This window comes from Anser brachyrhynchus (genome assembly GCF_964034855.1).
Source record: "Anser brachyrhynchus genome assembly, chromosome: 9".
In the NCBI taxonomy this organism is placed as follows: Eukaryota; Metazoa; Chordata; class Aves; order Anseriformes; family Anatidae; genus Anser; species Anser brachyrhynchus.
Window position 1 is genome coordinate 1,733,191 of NC_137703.1, and position 16,458 is coordinate 1,749,648.

At 48.9% G+C, this 16,458-nt stretch overlaps 1 protein-coding gene across 9 annotated transcripts in view; it reads right to left on the minus strand.

The window, feature by feature from the left end:
- Positions 1 to 292: 292 nt before the first annotated feature.
- Positions 293 to 16,458, minus strand: part of VEPH1 (ventricular zone expressed PH domain containing 1) — an 89,173-nt gene continuing 73,007 nt past the window's right edge. For 5 of the 9 annotated variants that reach the window (XM_080604783.1, XM_080604784.1, XM_080604782.1 and 2 more), the window contains 3 exons: positions 14,584 to 14,701; positions 4,615 to 4,751; positions 293 to 1,079 (listed from right to left, as the gene is read on the minus strand). In XM_080604783.1, coding sequence (XP_080460909.1) covers positions 843 to 1,079; positions 4,615 to 4,751; positions 14,584 to 14,701 — 492 coding nt within the window. In that variant the 3' untranslated portion in view covers positions 293 to 842. Of the gene's footprint in view, positions 1,080 to 2,796; positions 4,448 to 4,614; positions 4,752 to 6,784; positions 6,811 to 7,229; positions 8,464 to 14,583; positions 14,702 to 16,458 lie in introns of those variants that run through there. The other 4 variants (XM_080604786.1, XM_080604787.1, XM_080604789.1 and 1 more) reach the window with 4 other exon arrangements.

Consider the following 16,458-nt stretch of genomic DNA (forward strand, 5'->3'; position numbering starts at 1 on the left):
TCCAAGTTAATTTCTTCAGCTCCAGACTTCTAATCTTTTTCCCTCCTTTCCCTGCTTTCCTCTTTTGCTTTCCATCTTTTCTGCAGTACTTTCTCCACTTTGGAATTACTTTTGGAATTACAACAACAACAAAATACCTGGACATTTTTCAGTTTTGGAGACATTTTGAAAATTTGCAGAACAGTGAAGACAAGTAATTAAAAACAAAAAAAAAAAAGGAAATAGATATTTTTTAAATTACATTCAGTTACAAATAGGGGAAAAAGCAGGAGAAGGAGGAAAAAGCAAAACGTGTAATATAGAATTTTATTTTTGAGCCCTATTAAATCTTTAAAATTGCCCCATCTCAGATCTGAAAGAAGAAGCAACTATGATTTTTTTTTTTTTTTTCATGGGCACATAAACAGTAAAAAGGTAAGGTACACTGAGATTAAATAAGAGGGAAAATTATCTTTTCACAGACGGACAGCGAGTGAGGAACGCAGGACGCCCATACATGCTCGAATGCTCTCGGCAGTGTCCAAAGCCACGGAGACCTCATCTCTCAGGAGCTGGGGGGCCAGGGCCGGGCTGTTTCTGACCACGTCTCCTGGCCTTGAGGCAATTAGGCTGAAGAAAAACCTGCATTTCACTTGCGGATGTGCAAGCTACGCCTACACCAGCACACGGCGCAGCGCTGGGTCCCCCGGTAGTGTTAAAGCTGCCGTGCTGCCCCACGGCCTCCCTGGCCCCTGCCAATAGCCTCCCCCCAGCTTCCCACGTCCCAGCAGCTGCCCGGGGCCGGGGACATTCCCCTCGAGCAGTCTGCAGGCAGCTGCCCCGTTTTGGAGGTGCCAGCAGCCCTACAGGTAGGTGGTGGCCTCTCTGCTCTCCCTTTCTTTCGCCTGCGCGACGGCGACGTTGATGCACTGAAGCCACTCCTCCGCGTTCTTCTCGTCCTTGGCCTTGAAGACGTAGGTCTTGCTGTCGGTGAAGATTTCGAAGGCCCGGGGCAGGCTGCGGTCCCGGCGCTTCTTCGCCACCACTTTAACGCTCTGCACCTTGCTGAGCTCGATGGGGCAGTCGTTGGGGTCGTCTTTCTGAAACACAGGGCGGGGAAGACAAACAAAACCACGTTCATGCAGTACAGCTTCCACCATCCTGTGCGTTGATCCAGCAGTATTTCCGTGAGAAACGGGAGACAGCTCTGTCTGTTAGGGAGTGATAAGCTGTCCCCCTTCTCAGACTCTCCCCAGGAAAGGGAAGCAGCAACTCCTTGTACTGGTTGTAACAACAGAACAAATACTTTGTGTCTGGCCCAGGAATATGAGGGAAGTCAGGGCACTTTTCAGTGGGGAGCGGGGAAAATGGCACAGCTCAGTTGTAATGCGGTTTGAAACTGTACAAAGTAGTACATCTGTGAAATCTTGGCGTCGTGGTAAGAGTGGGGATGTGATGCAGGGAGTGTAAGAGATGGTTACGCAAAGTCACAGACGTTTCCTGCAGGAGATTTGTGAGCTCATCAAACAGATACGAATTGTGGTTTCCAGATGAGAAGTTTAAACACAGGGCTCTGATTTGTCAAGACCGTTTAGGTTTTTCCTGTTGAGCTTCCTATGCTTTTTACCGAGAGGAGTAAGGCAGGTTTTCCAAAACCTTTCTGCTCCTACCATGCAGGCAAGCAGCATCAATTCCCCATGTACCAAGAGAACTTCGCACCCCGTGAGCAGCCCTTCAGACACAGATGCCTGCCTAGCAAAACCGATCTGCTCCCTTCATGTTATGTCATGGACACACAGAGCTTGACCTCAAGTTGCTAAAGAAAGTTGAGAATGTACCCTAGGCACATTTCTGTGGAAGGAGTTTACCACCGTTTTCCAGGAGTCTGGACTCATTTCAGACCTCTTCTATTTTGGTTTTCTAATTCTGCCCCTTCACCCACTGGCCATACAATCGCTTACGCAGAGCAAATGTTGTCCTTCTGGTTACTTCTGCGAAGGGAAGGTTTGTAGTGGGACTCCGGGAAGAGGCAGGCACAGCCAGCTGGCTATCTCACAATACTTGCTCTGTGCTTGGTTTGTGTTTTCAAGCGAGCAGCGTGAAAAGTCCAAACACCCACGCGGCGCCTGTCCCTGCTCAGCGACGCCAGAGATGAAGGGGCAGAGTTGTCACGCTCAGCCAGGCGAGCCCTGTGCTGCTTCGGGCACCGCAACGAGCACCAGATGTGGCTGGGCAGAAACCTTTCCTTTTTGATACAGAACCATTCACCGGCAACACCTCAAGCTGCCTGGGCGCATCAGTGCTCGCGACTGCAGCGCTTTCAGTGCCTCCGCTGCCTCCCCACTGCTGATGGCACCTTCCCTTCTGCTGCTCCCTGGCCCAGCACCAGCACTTTGTTGCCTACTCCCTGTCTGACGTTGACCAGACTTCCCCGGCACTGAGAGGCAAACTGCTTCACCCCACAAGGGTGCAAAGATGCAGGATCAGGGCGTGAGAAACCGCCGAGCCCAGCCTGGGACGCGCTCCCTCGCAGCTGCGGAGGAGCGTAAGGAGCCTGGCTGTCTCCTTCGCCTGCTGTCAGGGCACGCTCAACAGAGTGGGATTTGAAAATCTTATTTTGCACTTTTATTGTCTGAACCACTTCTGTGCAGTGCCCTAGCTCCAGCCCCACTGCAAGGCAAACCCTTTCTCTTGGTGTCTGCAGCAGTCAGCTCTGGGCATGCACACAAGGCAAGGTGGAGGGCTCACGGGGTTCGCAGGCTGTAGCCCAAGCAATGGTTAACAACAGGACTCAAGTCTGTAATTTAAAAAAATAATAATAATGCAGAAGTAACAGGATATAACGCAGCAATTTGAAAGACTGATTGCCCAGGCACAACAACCCGCTACTGTCCCCGGGGGCTGGATGCCAGCCTGCTACTCGGAGGAACCAGATATTTTTGTTCAACTTTAGAAAAAGCAGAGAAAATTGGAGTTTGCCAGCTAAAAAAAAGGTCAGTTAACCTATATAGACTCTGCTATTAAGCAAAATCTGCTGTTTGACAACCTAACCTGCCAGCTTCATCTGCCACCAAAACACTGAAGGCTCCTCACGTTAACAAGGAGAGCGCCGAGAATGCAAATGCAAGGAGGCGACTGCTACATGCTAATCGCATCCCAGGAGTAATCAAGGTGTTCTGACGTGGCTTTTGCTTGGCTTGTTTGCAGAGCTAATTAAATCCGCTCCATTAAATCCATTTCTTTAAGCCAATCAACTTGCTAGAAAAGTGACAATTATTCTGACACCTGAAGAAGAAAACATCAGCCAGTACTGAACTGAAGCTGGAACACGTGTATGGATTGAACTGTCTTCAAGATCTCAACCAAACACCAGAAAAAGTCACTAGAAAGTAAAGAAAAGGCCGTTTTATGAAGTACTTGCTCTCAAGAGGGTCGTACTGCCCCATGAAAGGCACTTGTTTCTCCTAGGCTGGATGCCCTGATGTGTTTCTTGGAAGAAAGGACTCAGGAAGCCATTTCAGAAGCTTAAAGAGCTTTGCTAGGTTTCTGTAACAAAATATACTGTTTACCAGAAATATTAAGGCTTGGTTTTAACTGGAAGATGCTGCTATTTTTGGTTTATCTAAGAGAACACTATTGCAACAAAAATAAAAGGACTATTTTGCCCAATGTTTGATAATTTTCATTGTGAACAGCTGAAGAAAGTTAGTTTCTAATAACTGACAAGTAATAACTATTGAGGACTGGATTCAATTACCTTCTCTTCTACGCCCAGAACAAACTTGTCGTTGAGTCATATTGGTGGAAATTTCAAACAATTTTGCAGAAATTTCAGCAGAGTTACCCTGAATTTAGATGAGGGTAGAAGTGAAAGAACAAACTTGGTTCCTCTCGGAGAAGAGCACTTCAGCATCACCTTGCTTTAAGCAAACCTGCACCTCCTGTACAAATAACACCAGTTATAATGCCATAATCTCAAGAACAGTTACTAACGTACAAAAGCAGGCAAGGCTTTTTAAAAAAAAGCGAACTGTTGTTTCATTTTGGAGACTGCCCCGAGATGCTTGGACGGGCCTGACTTCCCAGCCATGCTGAACACAACCATCTCACCCCGAGCACTGCAGATCCTGTGGCGCTGGGGACCCAGGAATCACCGCTCCCTTTCGGCGCGTTGGCTGTGGCTGCACCACATGCCATACACTCAGCAAGTGGGAAAACAGACGCACCTAAGCAGAATTTATTGAAACTTTATCTAATGAAATATGAACCGCTAGCCAAGACTGACAACTAGTGCTTAGCCCACTGGAGTCCTGTCAGGATGGGATGCACTCATGGAGCAGGAGCTTTGGAAAACCTGGGAGGTGGTGCCGGGTGCCTGGAGGCACCGAGACGTGAGGGCTGCATCGCCATTACCCTGAAGAGCAGCGCTGCCAGCCTAACGCCGAGTCCTCTCCAGAGTCTCACGCTCCTGATCCAGAGAGAAAAGCATAAACAGACCCTGTGAGCGAACGCTTGGCTGAAGTCAGCCGTGTGGTGTACAGAGCCCATGGAAAAAGCTGAGTGGTGAAAACCTCTGGGAAATGGTGATGCGGAGGAGGGAAACAAAGGGATCAAACTGACGTTTTTCTGACTTACGGATTTTCCTTTCCGGAAGAGCAGCTGGTTGCCAGCCAGGGTGAAGTAGCGAGTTTTCCACCTTTTGATAAACTTCCAGCGGACTTGCTTCTCTTTGAGCTTGCCTTCCATCAGAGGCTGGCCGTCCTGATTTACCACTGCGGAGGTGAACACACAGCGAGGGGTTAGTTCTTTCCTCCCTCAGCCTCAGCGGAAAGCCAGGCTTTGCCGCGATGCAGAGAAGGTTTCTGCAGCGTGGCTGTGTCAGCGCCAGCCTGCATTCCTCCCGACCTCAAGCGCTCAGCCCTTGGTCAGATTTTGCTTGGGAGGCCTGACAGATGGAGCCGATGGCTCAGACCGCTCTGCCTGTCGCTTTTTCTATTATTCCTTTATCCATCGCATACTTCCCCCACCATAACGCCTCCCAGTTGTTCCTCGGCCCTGCGATAATAATTTATAGCCTTGTGCGATTAGAAGTCAGCATTCGTGCTGTCTCGGAGCTTTGCGCCCCACTGCAGAGCTCGGTGCCGTTGTGCTCCTGCTCTGGGGTCCGAGGGAGAGGAACAGCTCGGGGCTGACACTGCGCTCCCCTTTGGCAGCAGTGGCCCCGTGGAGGGAGTTCAGAGCCAGGCTGGGGATTTCTGTGCGGGCTGCCAGGCCAGGCACCCGTCCCACGGGAGCCCCCGCCAGCCCTAGGGCTCACAAACAACTCCAGCCTGGAAACGTGAACTCTGCCCAGCAAGAGGTGAAGGGCCTTGTCCCAACGGCACGGCCTTCCCTCCTCATCCTCCCCTTCCCTCCATCAGGACCGGGCTCCCTCACTTGTAAGGACAGAGGCGTTTTTCGCCAGCCCCCTCTTCTCTCTTCAGAGATATTTCTGAAGTCATTTGAAGTCAGTGATCCACTGGGTAAAATCCAACCCTTACAGCAAACCAAGTGGTACTTCTGCCCTGTAAATCTCACAGCACTGACCCGTTGGGATTGTGATGTTTTCTGTCGCTTTTATGTTTTTAAAGTAACACGATTTGTTTTGATACCGGCCCACAAAGGCCAGGGCCTCACAGCTCAGCCCACGCAGGGGTCAGTGCCGCCCCCACAGGAGCAGTCAGGGCCCTCCACTGTCACCGGCTGGGACAGCCAAGTTTGTACTGTCTTGTGGCAAAATTTACTTACAGATAAGCTACTAGCGTGTCATCAACCACTAACACTGCTTTCCTTGTACTGGGTGGCAATAGCCAAAGCAGCGCTTGTGCCACGCGTGCAGGTAAATGCCACCCGTACGGAGCGCCCATCAGATGAAAGAAGGGGTAGCTCTGCCCGAGTCAGACGGCTCAGCGCCATCCAGACCGTTCATCTCCCACAGCGATGCGAGAAGTGACTTCAGCCTGCCTTAGAAAAATAGCTCAGGTTTGTCACCACAGATTTTTCTTCTGTTGATTCCCTTGCAAAGACCACATAGAATCGTTATTGCAAAAATATCGCTATGTTTAAAACTACTTTGAGAACTCAGAGCACTGCACGAATGTTGGGAAGCCCTGCGCTTCGTTCAGGGTGTGGTTGTAAAGCTGGGGCCACCTCCACCATCAGCCCCATGGGCGCGGAGTTTCAGGAGCCAGAGGAGCGTCCCCAGACCTTGCCCCCAGGAAGGAAGCTTCCAGCACAAGGAAGGCCCGGCAACTACGAGGATCACCCTGGGCTTTCAAACGCTGCCCTCAGAGCAGCCTCGAGCTGCTGCCCTCGCACACGGAGCAAGCAATTTTTAACTTTTGTAATGCCACTGTTGGTTCTTCTTTTCCGCTTTCTCTTCTATTTTTAGACAGACAGGACAGGACGGATCAGATGGACTGAAGAGCAGTCCAAGGCGTAAGCAGCCTGAGAACGGATGTGTTTTGATGTGATGTTTGGCTTGGAGTCCTTCCCAGCATCTGTCAGATAGCTCGTTATCCTCTGGCTGGCCGTGCTCGCATACCTTCGCAATTCAGCTTTATCCAGCAAAGCTTTTTCTCGAAAGCCTTTGCTGTCATCCATGCATGGCCCTTCAGAGCCCAGAGCACGAGGGGCCGCTGTGACACCGAGGCCCTCGGGAGGACACGAGGTGAGCGCGGTGGCCAAGGGCAGCCACCACAGGCAGCGCTGCTGCTGCTCTGAAGGGCTTCACCTGGGGCTTCAGAGGCTTTGCGGCTTTTTGGACACGCAGCTCTCTTCGCTACCTCCGCTCTGGTAGTGGGAAACAATGCAAATGCAATGCATCAGTTAGATAAAGAATGTATGCTTTCCCCAGCGCTGTTTGTGTTGGCAGAACTGCAGGCATTGGGGGTCTTCAGTGCGTACTACTTCAATTTCCTCCTGAAAGACTGCAAATATTTCTGTCTCTGTAGACAGCAATTTTCTGGAAGGAGATACACTGAATGAAAATGGGGGTGGCCAAGTTGCAGCCGCGATGGGGAAGCACGCCTGTGATTTCTGTGATAAAAAGGTCATTGTCCCTGCTCCCCGCAGCCCGCTACACCCCTAGCTCGACGTGACAGCTCTTCTCTGCGTATTCTCATGCCAGCACCAATACATTACAACACCCAACCTGACATGGGACAAAGTAAAACAGAGGCTTATTTTCTCCCTGAGCAATTTTTTGCCACTGCAAAACCACACAAATTTACGGGGAAGCTGGTTTGGGGCTGCACCAATTTCACAACATGCCTTCCAGTGGGATGGAGGCACCTCTTACAGTGTGCCCCTTAACAAGAACTTTTCAACTGTGTTAAATATTGTTTTCAAAACAACTACAGATACACGTTTTCCTTTGTTTAAGAAATTCCCTCAGCTGGCAAGCTTTTGTGCTCAGCCTTCCAGAGAAGCGTGGTTGGGGCGGGGGCAGTTTGGAGATCAATATTCAGCTGATGTGAAAATCCTGGTGATTGGATCAAGAAAATGCATGTTGTTGTCAAAAGGTGAGGGGATTTAAAGCCTTCCTTGGCCACAAGGAAGTTACAGCTTGCAGGGATGAGGTGACTGCAACACCTCTTTGCTGACAGCGGCCCAGTTGGCTGCTGGGGATGTGCACAGGAACCCCACTGGAAATGACGGAGCTGGGGCTGGGTTTTAACTGAATGACGTACAGGCTCGTACCTCCGTCGTTCCCGTTATTTGCCATTCACATGTGCAGGCTCTTGGTGGAGGATATTTTGCCACCATTAGAATATGCAGTTTGATGTCAGGAAATACTATCTCAGTAGCATGTAGGAGATAAAAACAGGGCACGGTTCCATATCGTCTCCCAAGAGAAAGTGTCAGAACTGCTGCTACAAAGCCCACTCAGTGAGACAGAAAGCAAAAGATAAGACAGGATAGGAGTTTTACTTCTAAATGAGAACTATAAAGAATTCCTAATGTGTACAGTAACTCTCAGACCTTGATGGCAGATGTATGAACATCTAGATACAGCAAAACACAGTTTTGCTATGAAAAGACAACTGCTCAACGTCTGGGTCTTGTGCACCTACCTGGCTTCTGATCCATGGGAGCAGCTTTGATACCAATTCCAGTGCAGTAGGAGCATGTTCTAAGCCAAACTAAGAAGCTTTAAAGCACAAAGTTTTCTGCACTGGAAGATACTGAGATGGCTGGTGGTCAGGAAAACAACATGAGAAAGGAAGTTGATGTGCAATTTTGTCCCAGATTGGATATTTATGGCCAAAATCTTTCAAAAACTGGATTTACTAGAGAAATGCTGGTCTGCCTTTAAGCACTCAGTGGCTGGAACCAGTGATAACAGAGCACTTCTTGTGTACATCCACAGAGAAGTCCGCAGGGAATTCTGCTGTCAGCTTCCAAAGTTGTCATAATGAAGCAGATGCCAGTATGTCTGAGGGTCTGATTAGAAGAAAAAGATTCACAAAAGATAAGAATGAAGCTCTTTTCCAATATTTTTCTAAGTCCTTTTGCTTATTTTGATTGCGGTTAGCTTCACAGAATGACAGAATAATTCAGCTGGAAGGGAGCTCAGGGGGTGCCTCATCCCACCTCCTGCTCAAAGCAAGGTCAGCTCGGGGGTCAGCCTAGGTTGCTCACGGATTTATTGATCTGGGACTTGAAAATCTCAGCAACCTCTCCAGGCAAGCTGTTCCAATGCTCGATCATCCCCACGGTGGGAAAGTTTTCCCTTATAGCCAGCCTGAACATCTCTTGCTCCAGTTTATACCTCTTGTCTCCTGCCCTTGCACCCCTGGAAGAGCCTGGCTCCACCTTCCCGATCACCTCCCCGCAGGCATGAGGCCACTACCACGTCCCTTCAGCCCGGCCTGAACCAGCCCTCGTCCTCCAGCCCCAGGCATCCTGGTGCAGCCTGCCCTGGTCCTTAGTGGGATTTTACTCAGTCACCACTGCGGCGGCTGAACCCATGGTGTGCGGAAAGTAGGAGTAAGTGCGCAGGGTTCTGTTGGCAAGGGGCACCAGAGCAAACCCGCACTGCCTCAGAAATGCAGAGTTACTCTTCCCTCTGAACTCTAGCCAAAACCAAATGCACTCGCTGGTGGCCCCATTGCTTACCACATCGAAATACCTGCATTTTTAATACGGTTAGAATAATTCAAAAAATGCAAACAACCGCCAATTGGTACGTGCACATTCCTTATACACAGATGGATTGCTGGAACCCTACGTCTAGTTCTGATTTCTTCACCTCGCATGAATCTAGACAAACTAAGAAGACTTCAGAAAAGTCATACAAGAATGATTTAAGGCTGATCTTTCATACATATGAATATTCGCATCATGGGAAACTAATGAAGTGCATTCTCTTTAATTTCCTAAGCAAAGATCAAGATGTGACATGATAAAATCTACACAGAGATTTTCCTCATAACAGGGAAGGGCCTAATGTGATCCAGGTCTTAGAGACAGCCCAGAGATAAAGCCACATTTTAACAGGAGGTTAATTTACCTAAGCAACAAATGGGTTCTCCTTCACTTGACTGTTAAAAAACAGGTTTAGACATCTTTAGAAACATATACTAAAGTGTTACAGATCAAAGAGAAAAATCTTTGACATAAGCATTATTGGACTGGATTCTTTAGCTGTTGTTTTACAGAAGGTCAAACTAGGTGATCACACAATCTCCCCTGGGTTTGAAATCACTCTGTGCAATGGTACGCTGACATATCATGAGCATAACATATCTCTAGCTTGAAAAAAAAAGGAGTTGAAGGATTCAAACTATCTACTATATATTTTTCATTACATTTTTTTTTTCCTGAAGAACACCCAGTAAGGCTAAAACTATTACCCAAACTCAAAATGAATAATTACTTGCTATAATGCCCATTGCTTCTTAAACGATCTCAGGAAAGAGAGACTAACTGCAAAATCAATTCAACCCTGAATAGTACCCATTGATGTAAGAGTCCTCCGTGACATAAGCTGGAATTATTTTCTACTGATTGTATCTCGCTTTCTTTGCAGAACTACACTGCATCAAACTTGAAGTAGTTTGGGTAGCGAATAAATAGAAAACAAACAAAAAACCAAAACCAAAACCAAACTCTTGCAAGATGAACTCAAGTAAGAAAAAAACAAAGTATTAAATCTTCCATTTGATGAAACAAAGCCATCCACAAAAATTCAGCCCAATCATGAATGATCTCAATGATAATAAGCTCCTCTTAACTTGAAAGAATGAAACGTGTGGGTGGTAAGCAGAAGAAGATAAATGCAATTAACCTAAGGGAATATGGATTCGCTCTCTTTCATTAATTATCACATTTGGTTTTGTTGAAAACCTGGAAAGGACACATTACTGAATGCCACTTTTTATAATTTTCAAGCGAGCATTATAGCTGGGATATTCCAGTTCACTAGATAATCACCACTGCTAGCAAAAGATAAATGTATTCAGAAGTTAATATGGTGTAGGCTATTCTGAGTGAATTGCTTTTTTAAGGAGGAATTCATAAAAACCCCTCAGTTTTACCCGAATCATTGCCCATGGGCACAATGTCTCTTCTGCAGCCCACAGGGATTACTGCAATTTCTTTGTAAGCTTCCAGAATCTGGAATGTACTGCAATTCCCTCACAGGCTATCAAGTGGTTTTACTGAATTTTTTTGTGCAAGAGCTTGTGAAGCCAACTGTCGATACAGAAGGTTATGTTGAAATGAAGCTCTTAAAAGCCAGCTTTTCCTAACAAGAGGCACACTGTATTTACTAAAATTTCAGATGCCTTATGTCCTTGCTTGAATGGTTATTGTTAAAAAAAAAATAAAATAAAATAGTGCAACTTGGTTTTCCTAGCTCTGGGACCAGCCGCACAGTTAGGGCACGTACGCGTATGTGGGCAGATGAGTAGGGTTTGCAGGAATGCTCTCTCCCTCCTTGGCTCAGGGTTAGCAGGAAAAAAAAAATCAGGATGATTTAACAGCACTTCTGGAAGAGCGTGGTCATCTAAATAATGCTTTAAAGCAAGAAGAATGCATGTGAAATAGGCAAACTTTCTCTGCGTTAATTGCCACTGCCTCTTCCCTTGCTAACTCGGCCTCCCAGCAGAGCGCGGCTCCGCAAACCTTCCTCATTGCATCTGCAAAAACCATCACGGAGCTGGCATCCCGAGGCAAGAGCCAGGCTTTAAGGCATAATCCTTCCCTAAGTCTGGGGGATAAATGGCATCTTGCAACACGGTATCCAAAAAATGTAACAAAACCCAACATTAACAGAAAACAAAAGAAAATAATAGAAAAAGAATTTCCCTCTGAATTCCTTCTTTAAGAAGAATTGGGTTGCTAAACAGCATTGCTGAGAGGGAGAAATATTTTTTTTTGTCTTTCAGAAGTACTGGTAGGTTTCAACAGGGTCCGTCCGACTGTGGAATGAGGATGAAAGATGTCTCACAGCCTTTACATTTCTTACACGCTCAAGGGGATCTCTGGGCCCTCTTTTTTCTGTCACATCTTACAAACCCCCAAAGACCCTCGGGTGTCCCCCGCTCTGGCACGAGTTCTCCCATTGACACAGAACTGCATCTCCGACACCGGGAACTGGCCATTTTCCTGCAGGTTTTGTCCCGTGAAGCACTACCTTCCGTATTCCCTTCGTGTGTCTTGACCCATTAAAGAGTTCGTTCTCTTTGGCTTCTAAAGGCCTTGAGGACTGAGAAGCAAGCTGTGATATTCACAATGTGCCGTACAATTGATTTATTTTTTTTAAACTGAGACAAAGAGAAATGGCCTACAAAAAGAACAGACAGTTACAGCCCCAAAATATTGCGTGCTCAGTTCCTCCTGTTCTTGGCCATCCCCAAAGGCACCCCATAACTCACAGCCCTGGCTCCAAAACCAGGAGTAAATGGTGATTTTGTAGATGCTGACATTTATTAAAGTCTCCCCTCCTCAGCTGCGGCAGCGGGGGACAGACGGGTGGCAGGGTCACCGAGGGAGGCAATCTCTCCTGCCAACACCTAAGGAGGTTCCTGCTTCGGAAAACTCTTGTGCAGGTTTGGGAGGGGCCGGCGCAGGGAGCTGCATTTCCCCTGCCGTGCATTCGGCTCGTGCTAGTCGACGTGCACCACTTGGGGCTGCTGCTACTGTGTTTTATACCCCCGGGGATATGAGCAGGGTGATAAAATCAGTGGAGGGATCAGGAGAAAGAGAAAGGGGGGAAAGCAAGGGAAGGAGGAGAAGGTGACTGCTGGGTTTGGGCAAGTGGAGATACCTGCATGAAGCAATAAGGAAGGAAACGGTTGGGAAGAACAGACTGGGAGGAGGCACATTTTCCTGTCCCCATAGGTTAGGGAGAGTTACAAGGTGTCACGTACTCAAGAGCGTGGAGGATGCCCCTGGACGTTCGGAGGAAGGCCTGCCCTTCTCAGGCACTGAAAGCACTCGGGGAGGTGCCTGGAGTTCGCAGGGTTATCGCTGCCCACGGGTTAGAAAAACTCCACAAAGGTTAGGGACCAACCTCGCAAAGTCTTTGACCAGCGTGCATTTATAATCCCCTGGTCATCGCATCCGCTGAGCAGGTGGCATTTCACTTAACAGCTCAATGCTGTCCTTGCCTTTTTTTTCCCTTGGGCTTTAGCTGACATTATACAAATGCAAGCCAAATCAAAAGTAAATGTAAAAATATTATAAGAAGCAATATAATTTACAAGGGCCTGCATAAGTCCCAGCACACAGGGCTGAAAGGGAAACAAGTGCAGTCTGTGCCGACCTGCTGGCTGAGCCGCTGTCCCCACCATGGCTCAGGCACGCCGAGGACGGATGCTTTGCACCCGTCTGGCCAAGAGCTGCTGCTCTGGCTCACCTCTGCGCCAAACCCAAGCCCTTTTTGCACCAGCCCAGCCCAGCGATGTGTAAGCAGGGGAGCAGCGTGCCGAACCCCGCCGCGGGTGCTCGAGGGCATGCGTCAGCTCCCACTTCCCGGGGGCCGTCAGCACCCGGCACCACGCGCAGTTTACGCTACTCGAGATGTCAGCTCAAGTGCTCTGAGAACAGACTCGAGAGCCTCTTGTCAGCAGCACAGAGACGTCCCCACGTCTGCACGCTCCTGCTGTACTCGCCCAAGAGCAAGGAGGAGTTCACTGGGAACCGCGGCCTGGCATCGGGGTCTTTCGTTGCCTTTCCCCCCCCGTGTTCAGAGCCCTTAGAAAACACCAGCCCCATACTGCCTGTACAGGATCCCAGACCCAGCACCACACTCATGGGGTCCTGTGATGTCTCCAGACTAGTGCCAACAGCCAAATCCACGGCATCAACAAGGACATGGTGCCTCACGTTTCTCCGAGGATTGACTTTGCCACCTGTGTACAGTCCCTTGGCTGCCCTACCAGCACAGTCAGTAACTTGCCACGAACACTCCCCTTTTTGGGCACACTGAGTTCTTGAAAGTTCAAAACAAAGCTGTTTTGTTAAGTTTTGAAATTTTCAGACAGACTCTTTCCGTGTGGCCTGACACACATCTAACACTGACGTGAGGGACAAGCCACGGTAAGGCCGCTGCACTGAGGAGAAATCTCAGCTCAAAGCGTGATTGTTCTTTTAGGGAGGTGAGTTCCACCTGGGAGCTGTGGAAGAAGGAAAATGGTCAAAAACCACCATGAAATGAGCATAGGCAGCTGTGCCACCATGCTTACAAGACCTACTAGATTCAAGGTTGGTGAAATATAAAGAGATGTTAGCTGTTGAAATAAAGAGCCGAAAAAGCAAATTATTCAAAGGCTTGGCTAAAATACTCAGAATTCTTGGCCAGAACTGTGCAGGCTATCTCAGTGTGGCAAGAAAATCTAAGAAAAAGGCCATCCTCTGAATTTCAGTGCACTGATCTAAAACACATGGGTAACAAAGAGCTTCGAAAAAACATAAATCACCAGAATCTTTTACCTTGGACAAAGTTGATTGTCCCCTCATCCTGTTTTCTATAACGCTGCTTCAGTATTATGGCTGGTCTTAAGAGTTGCCTTGTTCTTAAGAAAATGTGCACTATGGACTCAGTTGTATTAAAATAAGTAATTCTGTGGAAAACCCTGTCCACCGCTCCTCGGGATGCCCTGTCAGATGAAGAGGACATGGACTGGCTGCAGCATCTATGCCAGCATCCCCTGACACGTGGCACCTGGGCAGTCTCCAGTGGACCTGAGGCATGGTCCAGAAGATTCAACTCCTTTACCTGGGTGCTGCAAGATGGGTGCAGATCCCTCCCACTCCCCAGGCATTAGCAGCCATGCAGATTTATGAGTTTACATTAATTTCGGATTGTGTCCCCATAAGCATACACCAAATAAGGTTTGTGTTTGACTATCTCACCAGAAATGCTCAGACAGAAGGAGTTTAATGGAGAATTCCAGTTAAAATAGACACTGTCAGTGCTGTGCTGGGAGCTTTGCTGTACTTTTTGCATAGCCTCTGCCACCGTCACCATTCCTGCACAGAGCCACGCCGCATCCTCCATCCACCGCAGCCCAGCCACCGCTCGCAGCCCGTCGGGAACGAAGGCAGAGCACTCACCTGTTGCCTTTTCGGGGTTATTGCACATGAAGCACTGCCACGTTCCCGCTTCCTCGCTGTAGCCGAACAAATCGAAGAACCTCACTTCTTCCAGGTGCATCTGCACGTGGTCCAGATCCTGGGCCAACAAGGAGAGAAACCAAAGGCACTTAGATGGCGAATGGCTGCAGTTAGCGCCTCGGAGCCCCCGTCACAGCGGGCGCTGACATGTGTCCTCTTCTGTACATCTCACGGGGACGAACAGCCTGCCGGGGCAGGCGTGCTCAGCAGGACGCACCTCCCTCATCACCAGCAGCACCTAGCCTAACACGTCAGGGAGGCAGGGGACCAATCTGCGATCTTTCGTGCCCCTGCAGCGCTCGCAGCAGCCCTGGTTTGTCTCCGGCTGAGCCTCCTGCATCACCTCCAGCCCTTGTGGGACTTTCCCAACGAACAAGGCAGTGCCGCCAGTCTGCCTGGGTCCCCGGCGCAGCAAGTGCACACCGTGCCTTTTGTTGTTGTTGTTTTTGTTAAAAAAGAAGTCCTGAACCTCATCCAAGATGCACTAATACAAATGTTTAACATGAATGTCTCAAAAAAATGCCGCAACAGCAGGAGTGATTTATTTTATGCAAAACACATCCAGGTAAACATGATGCTATTCTTCCACTGAAAGCAGTAAGGAAAGCAAGGATTAGGCAAAGTAAAGTAAGGATTATCCAAAGTAAATGTAATGTCTGACTTGATGAAAAACCTACAGAGACTACATCTGCATCTTCAAGGATGGGAAAAGCCAGGAGATGCTCTTTCTGAGGCACTTAAAACACTGTATAATTTCAAAAAATACTGTTATCTTGCATTTAGACAAATGTTGATGTTAACTAACATCAAGTTTCTCGCTACACAGAAGGAATTGCCAAGACCACTCAGAAAACACTCCTATTTGTTTACCTGGCATCATCTTAGGTCTGTAATACCGCACACAGCAGCCCAAAGAAAACACGGATTTACGCAGTAAATGGGACAAATACCCTCTCCTGCCAGGGACACGAGATCCACCCACTGAACAAGGCTGTACAAAGGACAGAACTGTCTGATCCCAGCCTTTCCCATTTGTTTCTATCTCAAAAGCTTTAGAGAATGAGAAAGCAGGAGCCTGTGAGTTCTGCGAGACCCGGCAGCACGGCTGCTCTGCTCCCCAGCCTCTCAAAGCCCGGCAAACAGCCGAGACACAGTTCCTTACAGTAACTTACACAGTTACTGCCCCAAGAACTGGAACACCCAAGGCCACTTCCCTGCCCTCGGGGACCCCAGGCTGGGCTGGGACTGAGCTGGCACCAGCTGCTCCCAGGTGCCCTCTCTGAGCCTTAGAGCAGAGTCCCGATGGATTTCAGGCTGTCTTAAAGACTGGCAAGGCAGCACGCGAGCAGGACTAACGTCACCTGAGCTCCAGACAACGAAGGCTTTCTTTCCTTTGCAGTAGGGAAAATGGGCTTCACAGCACAGGGGAAAACAACAGCCACACGCTGAAGGGCTCGGACGCACGTTGGCTTTGGTTGCAAGAGGGTGCTGCAGGGCAGCAGAGCCAGGCTCAGCTCTCCTCTCCATCCTCGTGCAGGAGATGAGTGGCCCAGCTCCTTGGTGCTCCTGCCAGTCCCCTCCTCTGGCAGCCTCCTCTGGCCTGCAGGGCAGGCACAAGAGAGCAGCTGGCGACTGCCCCCAGGTCTCCTTTGGTGTCTGCACCGCGTGGGGAGCTGTACCCACTGCCGCAAACCTGGCGCTTCCCTCGGGTGACCCACGGCGTGCATGCACCCCCATCTCCGGCTGTCCTGCCTTGCCCCAGGGCACTGGAAATGGCCGCTAGAACTTGATTATTTTGCTCTTTATGCATTGATG